Source organism: Artibeus jamaicensis, unplaced genomic scaffold (genome assembly GCF_021234435.1).
Source record: "Artibeus jamaicensis isolate MK-2021 breed Jamaican fruit bat unplaced genomic scaffold, CSHL_Jam_final contig_241, whole genome shotgun sequence".
NCBI classification, from domain to species: domain Eukaryota; kingdom Metazoa; phylum Chordata; class Mammalia; order Chiroptera; family Phyllostomidae; genus Artibeus; species Artibeus jamaicensis.
Genome location: NW_026521509.1, coordinates 5,609,909 through 5,633,795, shown reverse-complemented (window position 1 = coordinate 5,633,795; position 23,887 = coordinate 5,609,909). Strand labels below are relative to the sequence as shown.

The window sequence follows — 23,887 nt, the reverse complement described above, 5'->3', positions numbered from 1 at the left end:
AGGGATTCTGTCTGCTGGGAAGAGGAAGGAGTGGGCTAACACCCCAGGCACCTTCCTAAAAGGCTGACATGCACTCTGGAAAACTCACCCAGGGCTCTGGTAGAGGGAAGACAACTCAGGGCATACAGGAGTCTTAAGGAGAATATCTGGGTGGCATGGCTCTGAAGAGAAATCTGGAGGGTCAGCTACGGAGGTCCCTGTTCTGAGTCCCTATCACATACCACCCTTAGATGCCACCTTTCCAGGGTCAATCCTATTTTCACAGCACCAGCCTGGAGAGTACAGTAACCCAATCCTCCAAATACTGGTGACAGCACCCTGCTAGGTTTTAGTGCAGCGGAAAAGACCAGTGGCTGCACCCAAGAGGAACCTCTGGTATACTCCTTCTCTGGAGAAACTATAGACTGAGACAGATATCGAACTGTGAGGCTTTGGAATGGGGGCCAGTCTTCATCCCTCCTGTAGGTTTGTTTTGTCCTATCTTCCCGAGTCCTGGTGGCCACACCCCATTGAGCTCAGTTCCCCTGGGGTGGAGGCGGAGGAAGGGCTGGTAAGAATGGGACATTTGTAGCCCTTCTCCTTTAGAGGCTCCAGTCTGGGGCTCAAGTGGGCATGGCTAGGGAGCTGGAGGAGGCATGGAGCTTGCCCCCAGACTACAGGCTTGGCTAGTACCACCCACAGTGGGCAAGATGGACAAATTCCTAGAAATACACAATCTTCCAAAACTGAGTCAGGATAATCAAAAAGTCTGAATATACCAATTATAACTAATGACTGAAGCAGTAATCAAAAAAACCCCAGGAAACAAAAGTCATAGACCAGATGGCCTCAGAGGTGAATTTTACAAACATTCCAAAGAATTCGAGAGGAGGGAAGACTTCCAAGTTCATTTTATGAGGCCAGCATTATGCTAATTCCAAAATCACATGAAGCTACTACAAAGAAAAGTATAGGCCAATATCTCTGATGAACATATATGCTAAAATCCTCAACAAAATATTAGGAAACCAGATCCAGCAATACATTAAAAACAAAACACACCTTGATCAAATGGGATTTACAATAAATGTCATACACAAACAAAATTAAGGATAAAATTTTGATGACATTATCATTAGATGCAGAAAAAGCATTTGCTAAAACCCAGCACCAATTTATGATAAAAATTCTTTGCGAAGTGGGAATAGAGGGAACATACCTCAATGTAATAAAGGCCGTATATGACAAACCTACAGCTATCATCATACTTAATGGGCAAAAACTAAAAACGTTTCTTTTAAGATAGGGAACAAGACAGGGATGTCTGCTTTCACTACTCTTATTTAACATAGTATTGGAAGTCCTAGCCATAGCAATCAGACAAGGAAAAAAAAGAGGCATCCAAATTGGAAAGGACCAAGTAAAACTGTCATTATTTGCAGATGACATATACTGTATATAGAGAATCTTGAAAATTTCACCACTAGACTACTAGAACTAATGAATAAATTCAATTAAGTAGCAGGATACAAAGAATAAACTCAAAATGGATTAAAGACTTAAAAGTAACCTGTAAAACTATGAAATTCCTGAAGGAAAACATAGGCAGTATAATCTCAGACATTTCTTGTAGCAATATTTTTGCCAATATATCTCCTCAGACCAGTGAAACCAAAGAAAAAATAAACAAAAGGTACTACATCAAACTAAAAATCTTTCACATAGCAAGAGAAACCATCAACAAAATGAAAAGGGAATCCACTGCATGGGAGAACATATATGCCAGTGATACATCTGACAGATGATTAATATACAAAATATATAAAGAACTTATAAAGCTCAACACTAAAGGGAAAAAATCCAATTTAAAAATGGGCAATAGGCCCTGGCTGGTGTAGCTCAGTGGATTGAGCATGGGCCTGCGAACCCCACAATCGCGGTTCAATTCCCAGTCAGGGCACATGCCTGGGTTGCAGGCCACTTCCCAGCAAGGGACTCACAAGAGGCAACCATACATCGAAAAAAAAAAATTGGGCAATAGGTCTAAATAGACACTTTTCCAAAGATGACATACAGATGCACAATGGACATACAAAAATGCTCAATGTCACTAATCATTAGGGACATGTAATTAAAACCACAATGAGAAATGAGATTTTACCTCACACCTGTTAGAATGCCTACCACCAACAGACAATAAGTGCTGGCAAGGATGTGGAGAAATAGAAATCTCTGTGCACTGTCGGTGGGAATACAGGCTAATATAGCCACTGAAGAAAAACAGTACAGAGTTCTATAAAAAAAAATTGGAACTGCCTTTTGTTTTAATCCTTACCTGGGGTTATGTTTATTGATTTGAGAGAGAGAGAGAGAGAGAGAGAGAGAGAGAGAGAGAGAGAGAGAGAGAATGAGTCACCTCCCACAGTCTCCCAGACCTGAGGTGGAACCAACAACCTAGGAATGTGGCCTGACTGGGAATCAAACCCACAACTTTTCAGTGTATGGGATGACTCTTCAACCAACTAAGCCACCAGGCCACAGCTGGAACCACCTTTTGACCCAGCGATTCCACTTCTGGGAATATATCCAAATAAAGCCCAAACACTAACTTGAAAGAATAGATGCACCCACCCCCAGTTCATTGCAGTGTTATTTATCATAGATAAGATCTAGAAACAGTCCAGTGCCCATAAGTAGACGAGTAGATAAGAAAGCTGGGATGCATTCACACAATGGAATACTACTTGGATATAAAAAAGAATGAAATCTTACCTTTTCTGACAGCATGGATAGATGAGATTATTAAGCTAAATGAAATAAGCTAGTCAGAGAAAGACAAATACCATATGATTTTACTCATGTGGAATCTAATGAGCCAAATGAACTGATGAACAAAACAGAAACAGAGGCATGGACACATGAAACAGACTGACAGCTGTCAGAGGGGATGGGGACTGGGAAACTGGGTGAAAAGGGTGAAGGAATGGTGCAATGTACACACACACAAGTGTGGTCATAGCCAGGGTGAAAGTGGGGGTGGGGGTCGGTGGAGGTGGGCAAATGAGGAGGAAATGGGGACAGAAAGAGACTTTGCTTTTGGGAATGAGCACACGATGCAGTGTGCAGATGATGTTTTGCTGATTTGCATACTTGAAACCTGTATAGTTTTCTCAACCAGTGTTACCACAATACATTCAATAAAAACATATATATCACAAGATAAATTTCAAGAAATATATATATATATTTTCTTCCTGTTACAAGCCTTGTATCCCTTGCTTATAAATTAACACTGATTCTAACTACTCTTTCCTCCTCATCTAGTTTAAGTCTAAAAGCTATAAAACAGTTAACCTTACTGTAGAAGAGACACAGGTATATGAGTTATTCTACTCTGTTTGCACCTTCCTTCCTCATACCTGACAAACAGGTATGAGTTAATTTAAAAAAAAAGAAAAGCATTAAATTCTAATTAGCTTTGCAACTAAAGTTCGATTGCTATAAAATAAAAATTATATATTGAGTAAAAATGTCAAAGCTCTAATGTTTTCATATTTTTTTCTTTTCCCTTCAATCCTTTCAAATCTATTTTGCTTCCTTTATATATGAATAAGGGAACAAGGCTATGAATCAGTAAGATTCACTAAACTTTAGTTGAACTCTATCAGATTTGCTTGACTTTTCAAGTTAACAGCTTCATACTTTATAGTGAAGCAGTATCCTTAGGAATTTTAAAGCAACTTGCCTTTGAAGTGAACTAGTCCATAATTCTCTATAAAACCACGTTTTAATTTTATCTGCTTTAATAGTCTGTTAATTAAATATATAATTTGCTATCTATTTAAAACAGAAGTAATCTTTTTTTTATAAAACTTATTTATTTATTTTTAGAGAGAGGGGAAGGGAAGGAGAAAGAGAGGAAGAGAAACATCAATGTATGGTTGCCCTTCACATGCCCCCAACTAGGGACCTGGCCCACAGGCCAGGCATGTGCCCTGACTGGGAATCGAACCGGCAACCTTTTGCTTCACAGGCCTGTGCTCAATCCACTGAGCTACACCAGCCAGGGCAAAAACAGAAGTAATCTTTTGACATTGGCTCAGTCAGCAAAATGCCCTGAGTCCATCCAACTTGCTGTACATATCAAGAATCCTTTCCTTTTTATAAATGGGTAGTGGTATTCTATTACATGGATGTATCATGGTTTGTTCATTCATTCACTCTTTAAAGGACATTTAGGGCATTTCCAGTCTTTGGCTATTACAAATAGAGCTGCTATGAAAATTTAGGTACAGGTTTTTGTGTGCACATAGGTTTTGTTTCTCTAGGGCAAATGCCCAGATGTGTGACTACTGTATGATTCTATGTATATAATACTCTCAAAATAACAAAATTAGAGATATAGAACCAATAAGAGGTTGCCAGGAGTGAGGAAAAAGGTAGGGAGTGAGTGACAATGAATGTACAGCACAAGAGAGTTCTTTTGTGCTTGCAGGACAGTTTTGCTTATTAACTGCGTTGGTAGTATTCACATCTATATATATATGATGAAGTGTCACAGAATTATACACAGAGACAAACAAAAAACAAATGTATGCAAAAACTAGTAAAATTCAAGTAAACTATATAGTCCAATTATTTGAACCAATTTCCTGGGTTAATGCAGTGTAGTTTTGTAAGATGTCACCACTGGAGGAAGCTGGGTGGTAGATACACAGGAACTCTCAATACTATTTTTGTAATTTACTGTAAATCTATAATTATTTCAAAATAAAGTTTTAAAAAATGATACAGTGAGGACAGTTTATGCCTAAGAGGCCTTTGAGAACTATCATAGTATATAAACCCTCAATATTAAAAATAAAGTAAAATAAAACATGATTTTGCAAATGAAGAAAATGAACCTTTGATTGTAAACACTTGGTTCAACAGTCTACACTTTACTGTATTTCAAATGTGATAAGTACTAATGATAATATTTCAGTCTAGACTAAAAAATAAGATGTTGTGTTTTTTCTTAGAAAGCCAAATGTCATTTCTGAATTAGGATAGCAACTTTATTGTACAGTTTTTGGTATTATAATTAGGACATATTGAAAGCTATCGTATCTACCTTTTAAATGAAATTTAGTTCACAAAAGAGATGAACAAAATGCAAATTAAATCAAAAAAAGAGGAAAAAAGAAAACAGGCTTAGATAAATATATAATTAATAAAAATTATAAAACAAACTTTTAGTAGAATAAGAAAATTTGCATACCTGTTAACTTGATATGTCCTATTTCATCAAGCAGAATGCTGTAAATCAAAATTCATATTCAACAAGATGGAATAAAATAGTTTATATCAAATATTACATAAAAACCATCACAAGGTTAAAATAGGTCAGTATTTACTTGAAATACTAAAAAATGATAAATTTAAAAACAATGAGTATCTTGTGAAGATTAATTTTATGAGTTTCATATAACTGTAAAATTCATATATATTTTCATATAATCTTTAAAATAAAACACTTAATGGAGAAAAAAGTTTTTATATAAAACTGGTAAGAGGGATATATAAGAGAATATAACCATACTTTTCGGGCTTCAGGTCTCTATACACAATTCCTAATCGGTGCAGATGATCCAAAGCAAGGGCTAGTTCTGCAAGGTAGAATTTCACATCTTCCTCTGTGAACAGAACCTAAAATAAAATAATAATTTACCATTTGATTGTTTTTTCAATGTTGAATTTTTAAAAATTTACAAACCAACAGACAAATCTAACAAAAAAGAAAATATGAGTAGATAGATGAAACTAACCCCTTTAAAAATCCTTCTCAATATTAACTATTTTAATGTTAAACTTCCTAAAACATATTATGTAGTTCGTCTATCCTCTTACACTGAAAACACTGTACAGGATTTACTCTTTCTTTTAATGGCATAGTGTTGTAATACAATGATTAATTTTAGTACTCTACTACAGTACAGTGATACCAGCAAGATCTTTGAAGTATATAGGATATTTTGGTTTAGCACTGGCAATTCTGCTATTTCTACAATTTTTTCTTTCACTGTCTATTACTTCTCAGAAATTTCTCTGAGCAACTCTATTAAATCAAAGTTTCTACTATACCAACACAAGACATTCAATTAGTAACTCATATTAAACATAGTCATAAAGCAAATCTCTGACCTCAGGGGTAGCTCCAGGACTCTTCTGCTAGTAAATTAGATGAGTTTAAAGGTAATGTATTCCTCAGTCTTTTGTGCCTGGGAATACAGCTGTTATGATGAAGTGAAAAGAGCAACTAGACTTGGAATCAGAATTAATAAATGTTTGACATGACCACTGGCCTTCAGTTTCTAAAGCTGATAAACAAGAGTAATGTCTGCTGTATCTATCTAAGAAGGTTGTTGTGTAAAAGTAGTTTATGTGGGGAAAAAAACTTCATACATTATAAAATGCTACATGTGCACCCATGAGGTATTATTACAGATTTATGTCTATATTCTTTCATAGGTGTAAATGTACACACAAAATTTGGCACTACTCAACCAGCAGATGTAATTTTTAAATTTATCAAGGGCTTCTAATTGCAAAACAAATAACTTATCTAGAAATCGGTTGTTTTCATTAAAGAAATTTGCAGATTATTAGGAAAGGGTAAAACTTGAATGAAATATATAGATTTTATAACTGGCTTGCCCATTTAGAGTGATGGCCACTGAATCACACATTGCAGATTTAGGTTACTAGTAAATTTCCAGAGAAGGAGCAGTGAAATATAAATTTAGATACTCCATCTACTTTTAAAAATGATTTATAGAAAATGACTGTTCATTATTTAAGTTTCAAGAAAGTTAATTTAATATAATGCTAAAAGGATGAGAACATCATTTTCGCTTGGTATTTTATTAAAATACTTGTTACTTATTTAACTTCTGAGGAAGGCTAATAAAATGTTCATTGAAACCTAACACATAAGAAAAACCTAAGCAAAAAATCTTCAAACTCTAAATTAAAGAAACTATGCCTAGGTTACAGTTTATGGCAAGCATATTATCTTGTCATAAAGGTGTCTCTGTGGAAAGCCTCATGGTGCATGTATATAAGAAACTTACTAAGTAGAAGTTATGTGCCAGTCACTTTACATTTATTAGGTTATTACAGTCCTCCAAACAATGCTATGAGGTACGTATCAACATCACTTTACATTCAGTGATGAAACTGATTTGCCCAGAATAAAAGAGCAGGCCCAGGATTTGAACTCAGGAATACTCCACCCTAAGAACTACTCGTCCCCATAAGCAGCTTCTACCATATGTTATGTCACAACTTTTCCTTAAGTTTTAGGTTCACTACCATTACTGTTTTCCTATTCACTAATCATTCTATCATAAATGACCCTGCAAATGAAATTAACCTAAAACCCTAGTACCCTGGGATAAGCATTGCTATTCTTTTGCTGTCTAATCCTCAAATCATGTATGTAAGTATGTAGGTATGTATAAATGTGTGTATGAGTATATATGTTTTAACACATTTGAGATTGAACAATATATGTACATATATATGGATATATAAATGTGTGTGTACATATACACATATACATACACACACCAATGGTTTTTAGTACTCCTTTGCCCCTACTTATTTTATCATAAGCATTGTCCCATATCTTTAAAACTTGTAAAGAAGTTTCAATAGTGTTATAATATCAACATACTGATTTACCATAATTTACCTAAATTTAGGTTATATCCAGTTTTTCATTATTTTAAATAATTATTCAATATGCATATATATTTTGATATGCATTTATGCATTCAATTATTCAATATGCATTTATATTTATGATTATGTCTCCAATATGGGTTCCATAGAAATAAAACAAGAAATACTGGGTCAAGGAGACTAAATTGTTCAAGATTCTTGATAAATAGAACAAAATTATTTTCCAAAAAGGTTACAATAATTCCCACTCCCATTAGCAGTTTATAAAAGCATTTTTCTTACCACATCCATAATAGCACTGAAGATTGCCCTTTTTAAAATCTTTTCAAATGTGATTTTAAAAATGACATCAATTGTTTTAATTTACATTTTTGTTAGGCTACATATTTTCTTCACATTAGTGGATTATTGTTTTAATGATTCACTTTCTAACATTACTAACAATTATTAGTAATGTTTTTGCATATCTTCCAGTATTGAATTAAATGTTTTTCCAATTAGTGCAAGGCTTTTAAATACTAAAAATGTCAGTTCTCCATTATATATTAGTTGTATTTTCCCCAAATTTGTGATGGTTTTTGATGTTCAATAATTCACAACTTTATATAGTCAGTTATATATCATTTCTCTGTAATTTCCTTAATCACTTTAATGATTAAAGAGACCTCCATTCAATGGTCTACTACACATTCAGCTACATTTTCTTTTAGGATAATTATTTCCCCAGATTTAGCATTTTAACAAAAGTCAATTTTATCTTTGGGTACAGATGACTATTAAAAATTTTGTGTGTGTGTGTAATAATGTCAACAAAAATAAAGTAAAAATAAATAAATAAAATATTTCTGTAATATCTGATTTCTCATATACATGTTTACTGAACAATCAATCTCTTTTCCATTTAACTTCTGATTCTCTTCTAGCTTAATAATATATGGTAAGTCATATATACCAGAATATACCTGGGCTATATAGTATGTGTCTACTCTTCTGCTGATACTATGATTTACTTATAACAGCAGCTTTATAAAGTGTAAAACAAAAGGCAGAGCAAGAAAAGAGTATTCTTTATTTTTAAAATGTTTTATTTCTTTTCATTTGTTTACTTCTCCAGAAAAGCTGGCAAAATCATTCTGTCAATTTCAAACAAATAAAAATTCCTATTGGGAATTTGTTTGGAATTTCTTAAGCCTATAAACTAAAGTACTGGCAACATTACCATTATCAATCACTTATCCCAATACGTTTTCTTTATATTCGCAAAGTAGGGCATAACCTAAGACTTTTGTGCATTTGTGTACATGTGTATTTTGGACAAGAGAAATTTAAGGAGATACTATTTACTCTAAAATACACATGAGGCACATTATAAAATTCTTTAACATGTAAAACATGTAATTTTTTAAAGTCTCGTTCTAAGGCATAAATAATAAGTCCTCATTTTGGATGATACAACAGTTTTCTGAACACACAAGTGAACTATAACCAATAAACAACTTATTAATAAGCTGTCTATAGAGGTAACCATTAAATCATTTTTCAAAGCCTGTTCAATGAATATACTAATTTATTGTCTTTTGGGAAATGCATTTAAAATGCTTGCTCTTACCTAATATTCCAGACTTAGGAATCAAAACTTACTGACTGCATCTCTGTGCTAGTATGGGTTTAGATAGTCCCACATCGAGAATGGAGGTCTGAAGAGTTTAAAAGAAAATTAGAAATGACTACAAGGATTCTCAAACACATTATTGATAGTTCTACACTCTAACTAAAGAGTTCATGAATACTGGAGCTTTGTTACAACTGTTTGTCCCTCTATGTCTTGGGACCAGCTTTTAACAAGGTCCTTTAAAGACCCTCCTTGGAAGGGGGCCCTAGACAGACACTACCACAAACTAAATTCTGTTCTATATTAAACAATATACCAAGATCACAGTCTATGTGCATGCACGGCATGGTCTGCTCTAGAGGGAGACATATATAAACCAGAGATCTTAGCCACTTAACACTGGGTAGGATCCCAGAAGCACACATCTTTTAAAACAGCAAGTTCCAAAGTTCTGGGAATGAACAGTAGCTCTCCCACACTCAACAGTTTAATTCTGCAAGTGAGATGTTGAACCACATTCACCCAATTAAAGTGCTACCCTCAGACTACCACTTTAAAACAAAATGAAGTAGACAAGGACAGGATTTACTTTCCCACCTGAAACCAGTAAAGAACAAGACAAAATATGTGAAATGACACTTCTCAAGACATTAAACATCAGGCAACAAAAGGACAGTGAATACTAACAGGTGGGAAACAAATGAGATAAGCCCTACACCTGTCCTAGCTCACTACTGAGAAAGACTGTTTCAAGCAGCAGTGCAGGGAGGGGTGATACATAATCTGCATGTGACATGACATTGTGCTCAGCGGACTCTAAAAATCTCCCCAAGGAACTACTAGACCTGATAAATGAATTCTATTAAGTAGCAGGATATAAAATAAGTATCCAGAAATCAGTTGGGTTTTTTTTATTCACCAATAATGAACTGTCAGAAAGAAAAATTAAGAAAACAATCCCATTATAACTGCATCAAAAAATAAAATACCTAGGAAATGATTTAAACAAGGATGTAAAATACCCATATTCCCAAAATTGTAAGACACTGAAGAAAGATACTGAAGTAGATACAAATAAGTGGAAGCATATACTGCATTTATGGAAAGCAATAATATGCATAAGAATGTCCATAGAACTGAAAGCAACTGAGAGATTCAACATAATTCTTATCAAGATACTAATGGTTTATTCCACATAACTAGATAAAATCTTCCAAAACTTGATATGGAACCACAAAAAGAGCCTGAATATCCACAGCAATCTTGAGAAAGAAAAACAAAGTTGGAAAAATCATGCTACCTGCTATTAAACTACATTGTGAGGCTCCAGTAATCAAAACAGCACGGTACTGGCATAAAAACAGAGATCTAGATCAAAGGAACAGAATAGAGACACCAGAAATAAACCCACACCTTTATGGTCAACTAATATTTTAGAAAAGAAGCAGAAACATACAATGGGGTAAGGACAGTCTACTCAATAAATGGGGTTGGGGAAATTGGACAGATTCTTGCAAAAAAATTGAAACGAGACCACCTTCTTACACCATACACAGTATAAACTCAAAGTAGATTGAAGACTGAAATGTTAGACTGAAAACCATATAAGCCCTAGAAGAAAGAAGGTAGCAAAATCTCAGACATTTCTGGAAGATATATTTGTTATGATTTTCTCAGTCAGTGGAAACAAAAGAAAAAATACAGAAATAGGACTACATCAAACCAAAAAGTTTTTGCACAGCAAAGGAAACCACTAACAAAACTAAAAGAAAACCCACTCAATGGGAGAACATATTTGCCAATGATACACCTGATAAGAAATTAATTTCCAAAATATATTTAAAAACTTATACAACTCAACACCAAGAAAACAAACAATCCAATTAAAATATCTACAAAGGACCTGAATAGACACTTTTCCAAAGAGGACACACAGATGGCCAATAGACATATAAAACAATGTTCAACATCACTAATCATCAGAGAAATGTATATTAAAACCACAGTGAGATATCATCTCACACCTGTCAGAATGGCCACCATCAGTAAATAAACAAGTGCTAGAAAGGATGTGGAGAAAAGGGAACCCTAATGCACTGTTGGTGTGAATGCAGACTAGTACAGCCACTGCAAAAACCAGTATGGAGTTATCTCAAAAAAATTAAAAACTGAACTGCCTTACATCCCAGAGATTCTACTTCTGTGAATATATCTGAAGAAACCTGAAATATTAATTTGAAAGAATACATGCATGCCTATGTTCAGTGCAGTGTAATTTAAAATAGCCAAGATTTGAAAGCAGCCCAAGTGTCCATCAGTAGATGAGTGGATAAAACAACTGTAGTACATTTACAAAATGGAGTACTACTTGACCATAAAAAAGAAGGAAATTTTAGGTCCAGCATGGATGGACCTAAAGAGCTTTAAGCTAAGTGAAATGAGCCAGTCAGAAAAAGGCAAGTACCAGATGATTTCATTTATATGTGGACTCTAATAAACAAAATAAACTAACAAAATAGAAACAGACTCAGAGATAGAGAACAGACTGATAGGTATTAGAGGGGAGAGAGGTTGGGGGGCTTTGTGAAAAAAGTGAGGGGATTAAGCAAAAAAACAAAACAAAACTCATAAACGCAGACAACAGCAAGGTAATTACCAGACAGAAAGGGGATAGAAGAAGGTTGAAGATGATAAAGAGGGGATAAATGGTGATGGACGGAGACCTGATTTGGGGTAGTGAACAGCCACTACAATGCTCAGATGATATATTACAGAACTATATACCTGAAACGTACATAAATTTATTAACCCATATCACACCAACAAATTTAATTAAAAATGTGTAATTGGTATAAAGAAAGATGAATAGGTAAAGTGTCTAGAAATATGAGGTCTGTCCAAAGAAAGTCCATTGTTAATATAATGAGAATGATTTGTGTGACATCAATGTAACCTGGCAGCAAAGAGAGTAGACTAGAATGTTCATACATGATCAATGGTGACTTCACTGTACCAGTCAGTGGGGGTGGTAGACACTGTTGAGTGAGCATGTGTACTGTGGCTTTGACATTCAAAATGACTGAGCAAGTGGAGCAATGAATCTGCATCAAATTTGTGTTAAGCTTGAGCATTCCTCTACAGAAATTATTGAGATGATTCAAAAGGCCACAGCTATGGGCAACTAGTGATTGGCAGCTTCATCACAACAATGTGCCCGCTCATGCATCATGTGTCATGTAGAGTTTTTTGGGGGAAACATCTAATCACCCAGGTGACTTAGCCCACCTTCAGCCCAGATTGGGCCCCTATAACTTCTGGGTTTTCCCCAAATTAAAATCACCTTTGAAAGGGAAGCGATTTCAGACCATTGATGAGATTCAGGAAAATACAACAGGGCAGCTGATGGCAATTGGGAGAATTGTGTGAGGTCCCAGGGCTACTACTTTGAAGGGGGTGAGGTGTCATTGTCCTTTGTACAATGTTTCTGGTATCTTGTGTCTTCTTTAATAAATGTCTCTATTTTTCATAGTACACAGCTGGGTATCTCTGGACAGACTTCGTATACCTCCATATTTTAGTTAATTGATTTTCAATGAAAATGCAAGGTAATTCACTGAAGAAAGCACAGTTTTTTTCCAAAGATGATGGTAGAACAATGAATATCTATATACATGGTGGGCAAAAGTAAGTTCACAGTTGTAAGTATGCAAAACAGAGTTTATTCTTGTATTATTATTTACTTATTATTGTTATTTTCCACACATGCAACTGTAAACCTACTTTTGTTCTACCTTGTATAAAAAAGCACTTCAGCTACAACACATACATATTACCAATACAAAAATGAATTCAAATGATATATAAACTGAAATGTAAAACCTAAAACTATAAAAGAGGACAAAATCTTTGTGATGTGGTATTAAGCAACTATTCTTTAAACAGGACATCAAAACATAATTCATTAAAAATATATATATTCATAGCCCTTGAACACAGACAATAGTGTGGTGAAGGCCAGAGGAGAGGAGTGGGTGCTGAATGAAAGTGGGCAAAGGGGACAAAAACGGGGGACATCTGTAACACTGTCATCAACAACAACAACAACAAACTGTGAAGCAAGAAAAGCCCATGAAGTGGGCATGAAAGTGAATTAGGGGCTAAGGAGGACATTCACGTTTTCCTACATGTATATTTGTATTAAATTTAAAAAAATACATAAATCAGACTTCATCAAAATTAAGAACTGCTTTTAGAAAGACACTGTTAAAGAGTATAAAAAGACAAACCATGGACCAGAGGAAAATACTGGCAAACAACATATGGAGTTACCACCCAAAATATATGAAGCCTCTCAAAACTTAGTAAGAAACAATCCAATAAAAAATGGGGCAAAGACTTTAAACAAACTTTTTATCAAAGAGGATACACAGATGTCAAATAAGGGCACAGAGAGATGCTCAACATCATTCATCTTTAGGGTAATAAAATTCAAAGCCACAAGGTACTGGCACATACTTATGAGATGACCATAATTAAAACAAGACTGACCACACCAAATGCCAGCAAAGATGTGGAGGAACTGAGACTCATAAGGCTGCTGGTGGGAATGTAAAAATTATATAACCACTTTGGAAATCAGTTTATCAGTGTCTTTAAAATAAGTTAAAACATACATCTACCATATAACCCACTCACAATTGGGGAGAAAGAAGGATGAATAAGTAGAATGTGAAGGATATTTAGGACAGTGAAACTACTCTATATACTATAATGATAGATACATGTCATTAAATATCCTTCCAAACCCACAGAATGTATAACACCAAGAATAAAACCTAATGTAAACTTTGAAAATATATTTATATACATACATATATTTATAAATTTATTTATATATAAATATAAGGGGAAGGGTCATCAAGGAACATGTATAAAGGACCCCATGGACAAAGCCAAAAGGGGAATAGAATTAAGGGTGAAAGGTAGGGGTGGGTGGGGCTAGGAAGAGTGTTGGTGGGAAAATGGAGACAACTGTACTTGAATAATAAAAAAATTAAAAATATATATATAACCTAGTCATTATACTCTAGATATTCAACCATAAAAATGAAAACATAGGTCCATACAATCATTTATATGTGACTATTTGTAGCAGCTTTATTAGTAATATCCAAAAACTGCAAACAAGTCAAATATTGCTTAACAAGTGAATGAATAAACAAGTTGTGATGTATTCATACAGTGGAATATTACTAAGGGATAAAAAATAAATAAACTATTGGTACATGTAACAACATAGATGAATCCCAAAATAATTATGCTGAGTGAAATAAGTCAGACAAAAATACATACTATCGGATTCCATTTATATAATGTCCTAGAAAATATAAACCAAACAGAAAAGCTTTATCATGAGGCACAAGAAAACTGTTGGGATGATGGATAAGCTAATTATTTTTATTGTGACGATGGTTTCATAGGTATATACAAAGGTGAACATTTATGAAAGTGTGTGCTTTAATACACACAGTTTATTGTGTATCAATTATACCACCATAAAACTGTTTTAAACATAAATAATTTAAATACTACTCCCAGAGGCATTTTGGTAGCTTGTGTAGCCAAAGATCTAGGCTTGCCCTTATGTTTCATCCAGTTATTTAATTGATCTTGAGCCTAAGAGAATAATGAGTAGCACCCTGAGATGATCTAAATAGCGGGCACAGAAAATGCCATTAATTGGCATATGCACTAAAAACTATGCAATGAAACAAACAGAATAATTATAATTTAAACTTTCTATAGGGAAAAACAAAAATGATTTTTTTTAGCTTTAAGACAATACAATAAAGATTAACAAATACCTCTTTGGATAATCTTGTGAAGACATCACCTCCCCTGAGAAAATCCAATATTAAATACAGCTTCCCTTCAGTCTGAAAGGCTAATCAGAAAATAGAATGTAGTAACAGGACAATCTTAAAGTCTTAAAAATCTTAGTATACTTTTAAATTAGCATATATGTTTAGAATTTTATCACTAAACACAATATGGCAATTAAGCATTTACTCATACGGTCTATTATTGTATAACATTCTGTCAAAATTAAATCTGCTGTTAAAATAGCTATAAAACCCTTCCCAGAACATAATCAACTTTGGGTGTGGCTTTACACAGAAACTTCTACTACTCTCAATTTTCTTGATTTATTGAACATCATGTTATACTGCTATGCTGAACTCTGCATCCCCACCTATTGAAAATGTAGTAATTCTTTCAAGCTTAGCCAAAATGCTGCCTCCTCCTTTACCTATTAAACTTTCCACTACTAATGATTTAATATTTTTCACATTTCCCTACAGCACCCTAACCATCTTCCCAATCATCATTATTTGCTATTACTTTGAGATCTCACTATACATTATTTATATTTCTCTTATGGTACTATGTTTGATTTGTAATTTGTTCACATGTCTGTATTCTGTATAATTACAAATTTCTTAAGAGCAGAGATTGTGCCCTGGCTGGTATAGCTCAGTGGATTGAGCATGGGCTATGAACCAAAGGGTCACTAGTTTGATACCCAGTCAGGGCACATGCCTGGGTTGCAGGCCAGGTGCCCAGGGGGGGACACCACGTGAGAGGCGACCACACATGGATGTTTCTCTCCCTCTCTTTCTCACTCCCTTCCCCTCTCTCTAAAAATAAAATAAAGTTAAAAAAAAGAGATTACATACCATAATGCAATTTAACAATAAATGGATGATTTACTTCCACCAGTATATCCCTCTCCATCTTTGTCCGAACTCTGTCTCGAACTAAAAATCACAGAGGGTTAGAATATATTACTATTGTATATAATTTCCATAGAGATCCCATAAAAATTCACCACACGAGAAAATAAAAATATAAAATATAACTTTGCAAGCACCTAAATTTGAAGTCTATATATTCCTTAACAGTAATTACCTTATTCTCAGAAAGCCAATAAATTAGTTTACATCTCAAGATGGGTTAAAGTGACATAAACAGGTATATGACTAATATGGATTTATTATGCATTAATTTCTAATTGTTCAAATGAGTTTAGTAATTAAAACTGCACACAGTGCTATTTCTATCAGAGCCTACAAGATGATGTATAAAAAGTGTTTGCAGGCAGTTGTGCAGTCAATAGGCAATACCCACACAGATGGAACAGAAAAAAATAAGAGAACATTGCTTAATAAAATAAATTCATATTAAATAAAATGTGTCACTTTTTATACCATTAAATTTTAATCAAGGTATGCTCTCACTAAATTAAGACATACCAACCCTAGAAGTAGCAATTCCTAGCTACAAAACTGTAATGATTACTAACTGAAAATAAAAACTAAGACAAGTCAAGAACTATATAATTTTAATTATATGTAGTATATAAAACTGAAAGCAACAAATGAACAAACAAGACAAACAAAAACTCATAGACACAGACAACATGGTGGTTACCAGAGAGGAAGATGTAGAGGGGTAGTAAAGAGTAAAGGGGTGAAATATATGATGATGAAGATCTGACTGTGGGTGCTGTCTCACAGAATTGTACACTTGAAACCTGTACAATTTTTATTAACCAATGCCAACCCAATAAATTTAACTTTAAAAAGAAAAAAGAAGAAAAAAAAAGAAAAAAGAAAACTAAATCTACTTAACCTGCGCAAGCAATACACAGCATATTTCTTGAAACAATCTCTACCAAATTCTATTTTAATAAGCTTTCTAATTTTCTACCTTTTAAAGAAGCTTTTTTTAACACCTTCATAGCATAGAGCTGCCCAGCATCAGGACCAGTCTTCTTTCTAACAAGAAAAACCTAATAGGAGAATTTTTAAAAAGTAAAATTTACTTTCAAGTCATTTTTGCTGTACATATATTAGCACACACATATGTCCATATATTTTTTTAATTTCATAAAGATATATACCTTTCCCTATAAATTATATACTCTTAGTTAATACTTTCTCATTTTTATTCATTTATTAAACATTTTCATGCACACTATTGTAAAAAATACATAGATGATATATGGTCATGGACTATGAGAAGTTTTTGATATAAAAAGATAAATAACATAAAAATAATTTAAGCTAAAGGAGCTCCATTTTGTTAACTTAATACAGAAAAACCACTGTAGTGACTGTTAATTTGATATCATGATTTCTACTTCCTTATTGGTCCATTCTAGAAGTTACCAGGCATTTTAATTTCTAATAATAAATCAGGTATAATTCTTATCTATCTGCTTGGTAAAAAGAATCATGATGAGCCCAGGCTGGTATAACTCAGTGAATTGAACACTGGCAGGTGAACCAAAGCATCACTAGTTCAATTCCCAGTCAGGGCACATGCCTGGGTTGCACACCAGGTCGCCAGTAGGGGGCGCACAAGACACAACCACACACTGATGTTTCTCTCCCTCTCTTTCTCCTTCCCCTCTCTAAAAACAAATATTTTTAAAAATCATGAAGACAAATTAGCTCAATAAACAAATGAAAGTTAAACTATTTAAAGTTACCAATCAAGCTTAAAGAATATTATGACTCATGGAAAGCTAAGTTTTTAAAGCCTGTTATAAAGATAAATATGAATAGACTACAGTTTTATAAGAGTTATTAGTAACTTAATGGGGGTTTAAAAAATAATTAGCATAGCCTGTTCACTGTGTCAACATGCCTCCCCAACTCTAGTAACTTCTTTTTTAAATCCTCACCTGAGGACATGCTTATTGATTTTAGAGAGAAAGGAAGGGGAGAGGGAGAAAGAGAGGGAAACAAAGAAACTTTGATGGGAGAGAGAAATATTGATCGCTTGCTTCTCGTAGGCACTTTAACTGGGAACCAAATTCATAACCTTTCAGTTTATGGGACAATACTCCAGCCAACTGAGCCATACCAACCAGGGCTCCAACTCTAGTTCTATTCATGTGTTGCCATCATTCACAGACTAGAGAAGTAAATGTTTATTTGTTCACAACATGATTTGTTCTTTTGAGGTATTAAGAGTAAACTTTTCTAGCAATAAAAACACATGTCACTCAGCTCTTCCTAATGATCAAATACAGAAGTTGCATGGCTTCAAATTACTGTATCTAAAAACATACCTATCCTGAAAGAGGTTTCTTTTCACTTACTCTAATCCAATTATTGGAAACTGCCCACAAGAGAAATAAGTGTTATTCTAATACACATTTTTCTTGGTGATACAGACTTTTATATTTTCTTTATTTTAAATATATTTTATTGATTATGCTATTACAGTTGTCCTATTCTCCCTCCCCTTTATTCCGATCTGCACTGCACACTCCTTCCCACCCACATTTCCCCCTCTTAGTTCATGTCCATGAGTTGTACCTATAAGTTCTTTGGCTGCTCGATATACTTTTCCTATACTATTCTTAACCCACCCCCCATCTACTTCATACCTACCAATTATGCTACTTATTCCCTGTACCTTTTTCCCCACTCCCTCCCCTCCCATCCCAGCTGATAAGCCTCCATGGGATCTCCATTTCTGTGACTCTGTTCCTATTCTAGTTGTTTGCTTAGTGCACTCTTGCTTTTGTTTTGGACAGTTTTGAGTTTGTTGTCATGTTACTGTTCATATTTTTTATCTTCTTCTTTTTCTTAGGTAAATTTCTTTAACATTTCATATATAAGGACATGGTAATGATGAACTCCTCTAACTTGACCTTATCTGGGAAGCACTTTATCTACCCTTCCATTCTAAATGAAAGCTTTGCTGGATAGAGCAATCTTGGATGTAGGTCCTTCCTTGCCTTTCATGACTTTCAATACTTCTTTCCAGCCCCTTTTTGCCGGCAAGGTTTCTTTGGAGAAATGAGGTCATAGCCTTACAGGCATTCCTTTGTAGGCAACTGTCCTTTTTTCTTGCTGCTTTTAAGATTCTCTCCTTAACTTTAATCTTGGCTAATGTAATTATGATGTGCTTTGGTGTGCTCCTCCTTGGGTCCAACTTTGGGATTCTGAGCTTTCTGGACTTCCTGGAAGTCTATTTCCTTTGCTAGATTGGGGAAGTTCTTCATTTTGTTTTCAAATAACTTTTCAATTTCTCACTGTTCTTCTTCTCCTTCTGGCAACCCTATGATTCAGATGTTGGAATGTTTAAAGTTGTTCTGGAGGTTCCTAAGCCTCTCCCCCCCCCTTTTTTTTTTGCATTCTTGTTTCTTCATTCTGTTCTGGTTGAAGGTTTGTTTCTTCCTTCTGGTCCAAACTGTTGATTTCAGTCCCAGTTTCCTTCCCTTCACTGTTGTTTAGCTTTACATTTTTCTTTATTTCACTTTTCATAGCCTTCACTTTTTCCTCTATTTTGCAACTATACTAAACCATTTCTGTGAGCATCCTGATTACCAATGTTTTGAACTCTGCATCTGATAGATTGGCTATCTCTTCATCACTTAGTTGTATTTACTCTGGAGCTTTGATCTATTCTTTCATTTGGACCTTTTTTCCCCCTTAGGATATCTGTTACATAGTAAGGGCCAGAAACTTAGGTATTCACTTGGGTGGGGCAATCCACATGGCTGCTTTGTGATGCTGTATGTGGGGAAGGGAACAATACCACTTCTTCAGCTCTCTGCAGACTTTCAGTCACTTCCTCTGCTACCTAAAAGCAAGTTGAGCCCTTCTGATGCTGATTCCCAGATGGGTGGTTTTGTGTACATTCTAGGACCCTAAGGGTCTCTCCAAAGAACTCTCCTGTAAGGCTGGGAGTTTCTCCTGGTGCTGTAACCCCCACAGGTTTTTTCAATCAGAGGTTTTTGAGGCTTTATTTCCCTGTGCTAGAATGCAGGGTTTTGTGGTCTATTTTTACTCCCCAGTTGTTCCTCATGGTTTATCTGCATGCAAATGTGGGAATGCCATGTGCACCAGCTGCAGCCTTGCCTGATCCTCCATCTGCCACCTTGCCATGAGTCCTCTCCACCCTGACTGCCTACCTCTGCCCCTCTTACCAGTCTGGATGAAAGTTTCTTCTGTAACGCCTTGCTTGTCAGACTTCTATACAGCTCGATTTTCTGGCAATTCTGGTTGTTTTTTTTTATTTTTTAAATTGGTTGTTGTCCTTTTGGTTGTGTGAGGAGGCAAAGTATGTCTACCTACACCTCCATCTTGTCCAGAAGTCAACTTTTATATTCTCCATTAAGAATTACTAAGGGTTTGTGGAAGGCAATAAAAAAAAAAAACACCCAGCTTTAACAATAATTAAAGACAAACTACCAACTACAAGGAATTTTAAGATAGAAACATGTTTTTTTTTTCAGCTAGTTTTTGATAATGAATCAATTACTTAACAGGAGAGGGTTTAGTATTCTCAAAAATTCATTTTAAGTCCTGTAGTTAAAGTCTCTACTACCACAAAAGCCAAAAAATAGTATAATCCAAGGATGTTAAAATGTATGCTTTGTTTACATATGCCTTGGCATGTGAAATACAACGAAGGCTAGTGTTACAATTTCAAAGAGGTATTCACGTGTTTTGTGTCATTGTTTTTTAGGTTCCTTTGAATTGGTGTTTCAGAATTCTTAGGGTATATATAATCCCAGCAGTGGAAAGGCAGTTCCATTTTTAGTTTTCTGAGGAAATGCTATACACTTTTCCACAGTGGCTGCACCAGTCTGCATTCCCACCAACAGTGCACTAGGGTTCCCTGTTCTCCACAACCTTGCCAGCACTTGTTTGTTGATTTGGTTATGATGGCCATTCTGACAGGTGTGGGGTGATATCTCATTGTAGTTTTGATTTGCATCTCTCTGATGGCTAGTGATGGTGAGCATCCTTTCATATGTCTCTGGACCCTCTATGTCCTCCTTGGAGAAGTATCTGTTCTGGTCCGTTGCCCATCTTGTAATTGGGTTGTTCGTTTTCCTGGAGTAGAGTTATGTGAGTTCTTCATATATTTTGGAGATCAAACCGATGTCCAAGGTATAATTTGCAAATATACTTTCCCATACAGTTCATTTCCTTTTCATTTTGCTGATGTTTTCTTTAACCATGCATAAGCTTTTTATTGATGAAGCACTCCCCTCATTTGTGACTATGTTTTAAAATAATATAAGTTGTTTGGTATACTACATTTCAATCCACACAACATAAATGATAATAGCATTATACTTAGTGCATTTAGTACAGAATTTTATATTCATCTTTCATGAGGGTAACACATGCTTCCTTAAAGTACAATTTTACAAATGATTACAGTAGAGTTTTCCCCTATTAAATGGACTATAAAGATATTTAATGCTTCAAGGCTTTATATAGGTTAAAATTCCTTTTATTGTGTTTTAACAATGAACTTTTGCATAAAAAGTTAAATAAGGCTGCAGCCCAAAATTTCTTGGAATTGCTCCTACACTTTTCTGATTCATAGCCTTGACCAAATTCCTAAATAGGTTCAGCATATAACAAGTCACACCCATACAATGCCTACGCAAATGATGTAATACTGATAAGCAAGCATGATCACATGCTGGGAAGAAAAAAACTACCTCCTTAATATTTCTTTGGTTGATGAATTGCATAAAGATCACTATTCTGTACTTTAATATTTGGGATTTTACAAAGGCTTCTATGATATACTTGTTAAAGCACACACAAAGTTGAGTGTTTCCTGAATTTAAGGACTATGTTGACATCTTGTCAGAATGTTGCCATATTTAAAGCGAAGATGTAATTGAAGACATTTCATTATATTATACTGTATTCTCCTTATAAAGAAGACCCGTGAGAAAAACTTCTCTGGTCTGTTTGATCTGCTTGTACATTGAAGGTACTGTCAAATAATCATTCGGTTAAACATATCAGCTTCTTTTTAATGGCTGCCAAAAATTTTTAATCTTCATTTTTGTCCCACTTCTAGAAGACATACACGCCCTTATGCCATGCATTTGTGAACAACAGAGTATATTTTTGGCTTCATCTAATCTTTCTTGGTCTAATTTCTCCACTTCCATCATCTTCTCTAGTTATTTTATTTTATTTACCATTCATCTATAAAAAGTGTTAAATACTTTCAGAATAAAGTTGGGTATAAATAAATATACATGTAAATAAATATATACAATTACTTTTAATGGCTTGAAATATTTGCCTGGTATGATTTTATTTAAGTTGATATTGAAGCAGCTATACATTTGGGATAAAAAAGAATTTCATCTATATTCTAAAATTAATATTACAGAAACATAATGTAAATAGTTAAATGAGTACTATATTTTTAAAACCTTTTTGAAGTAAAGGTGTGCAGAATGCACACACCTACTCTAGGGGTCAATTCTATAAATATCCCCAACACACACAATCTTTTAAGAGCTCCTTCTAGTTTTAGGACAACTATTCAAGTCCTATCTCCTTGTCTTCATATGTCTCCTGTACCATCTCACTGTTGAACTACAATCCACTTTAATTTGTCCTTTTAGTGTCCTGGAAATTTTTCTCTATACTTTAAATGTTATATCAACACCATATAGACATTGGGCTACTTTAAGACAATTAATGTCTATTTTATATTCACCAATACTGCTTTAGCAACTGCTTGGCATGCACCGGGTATTCAATAAGTATCTTTCTTTTAAAATATTTCAGAGCATAATAAATCACCACTACTCCATTGGTTTACTCTTTCCCTTTGAAATAAAATCTCAGCCACCGTAAAATTAGTAGTTTCTCCTCTTTTTCCCTTAAATTGTTGTTGTTACGTGGACACAGATAATAATATGGGGATTGACTTAGGGAGGAGAGAGAGTGGGGCTGAGTAGAGATGGGGTAAGGTGGGAAAAGCAGGAACAATTGTAATAGCATAAACAATAAAAATAAATAATTAAAAAAATTTTTGTTGACATTTTCCTAAAGGCTGTTACTACGTGTCCACAATGATTTTCATGTATTGGATGCTAGGTACACAAAAGTCAGGAAGCAGACCTACATTCTTCTTTTTCAAAAATCACATGACATTGAGCATGTAATAAACAATTTTAATAACAAGTGTCACAGATGATGTTTCTCAATTTTGCTTTTTCCCATGAAATTTAAGCTTCTTGAAAGGAAGGAGGTTCACATAGTAATTATTACTCACTACCTACCCTAGCTATACTTTATATACATCTAGCAGATGATAGATGAATTCACGCATTTATACATGAATTGATACATACATTCTGACTTCTGTGATAGAGCTAAGGAACATAGATGAAATCACCAGGAGAGAACAAGCTGTGATCATATTAGCATGTGAACAGGGAAACAACTTTTTTTTTTACCAAAACCAAACTACCTTGATTTAGGCAGCTGATAAATAGCCTGCTATATTTTATTCTAGAGAGATACATGAGCTCAGGGAATTGGAAAACTTTGATTGTTATAAAGAAGTATAAATAAATGGGACCAAAAATACAACGGAAATAAAATGAGTAAAATTAGGAATTTATCTTTGTGCATATCCTTTGATAAGTATAGAAACTGTACAATTAACAGATTTCTAAGTGTACACTTTTTGGCTAAGTGTTTAGAAGAGAAACAA

At 34.5% G+C, this 23,887-nt stretch overlaps 1 protein-coding gene across 7 annotated transcripts in view; it reads right to left on the bottom strand.

Annotated features, from left to right (window-relative positions):
* Window positions 1-23,887, bottom strand: part of RPS6KA6 (ribosomal protein S6 kinase A6) — a 125,339-nt gene that overhangs the window by 62,916 nt on the left and 38,536 nt on the right. For all 7 annotated transcript variants that reach the window (XM_053662437.1, XM_053662433.1, XM_053662436.1 and 4 more), the window contains 5 exons: window positions 17,087-17,168; window positions 16,054-16,134; window positions 15,181-15,260; window positions 5,561-5,667; window positions 5,240-5,277 (listed from right to left, as the gene is read on the bottom strand). In XM_053662437.1, the coding sequence (XP_053518412.1) occupies window positions 5,240-5,277; window positions 5,561-5,667; window positions 15,181-15,260; window positions 16,054-16,134; window positions 17,087-17,168 (388 nt within the window). The remainder of the gene's footprint in view (window positions 1-5,239; window positions 5,278-5,560; window positions 5,668-15,180; window positions 15,261-16,053; window positions 16,135-17,086; window positions 17,169-23,887) is intronic.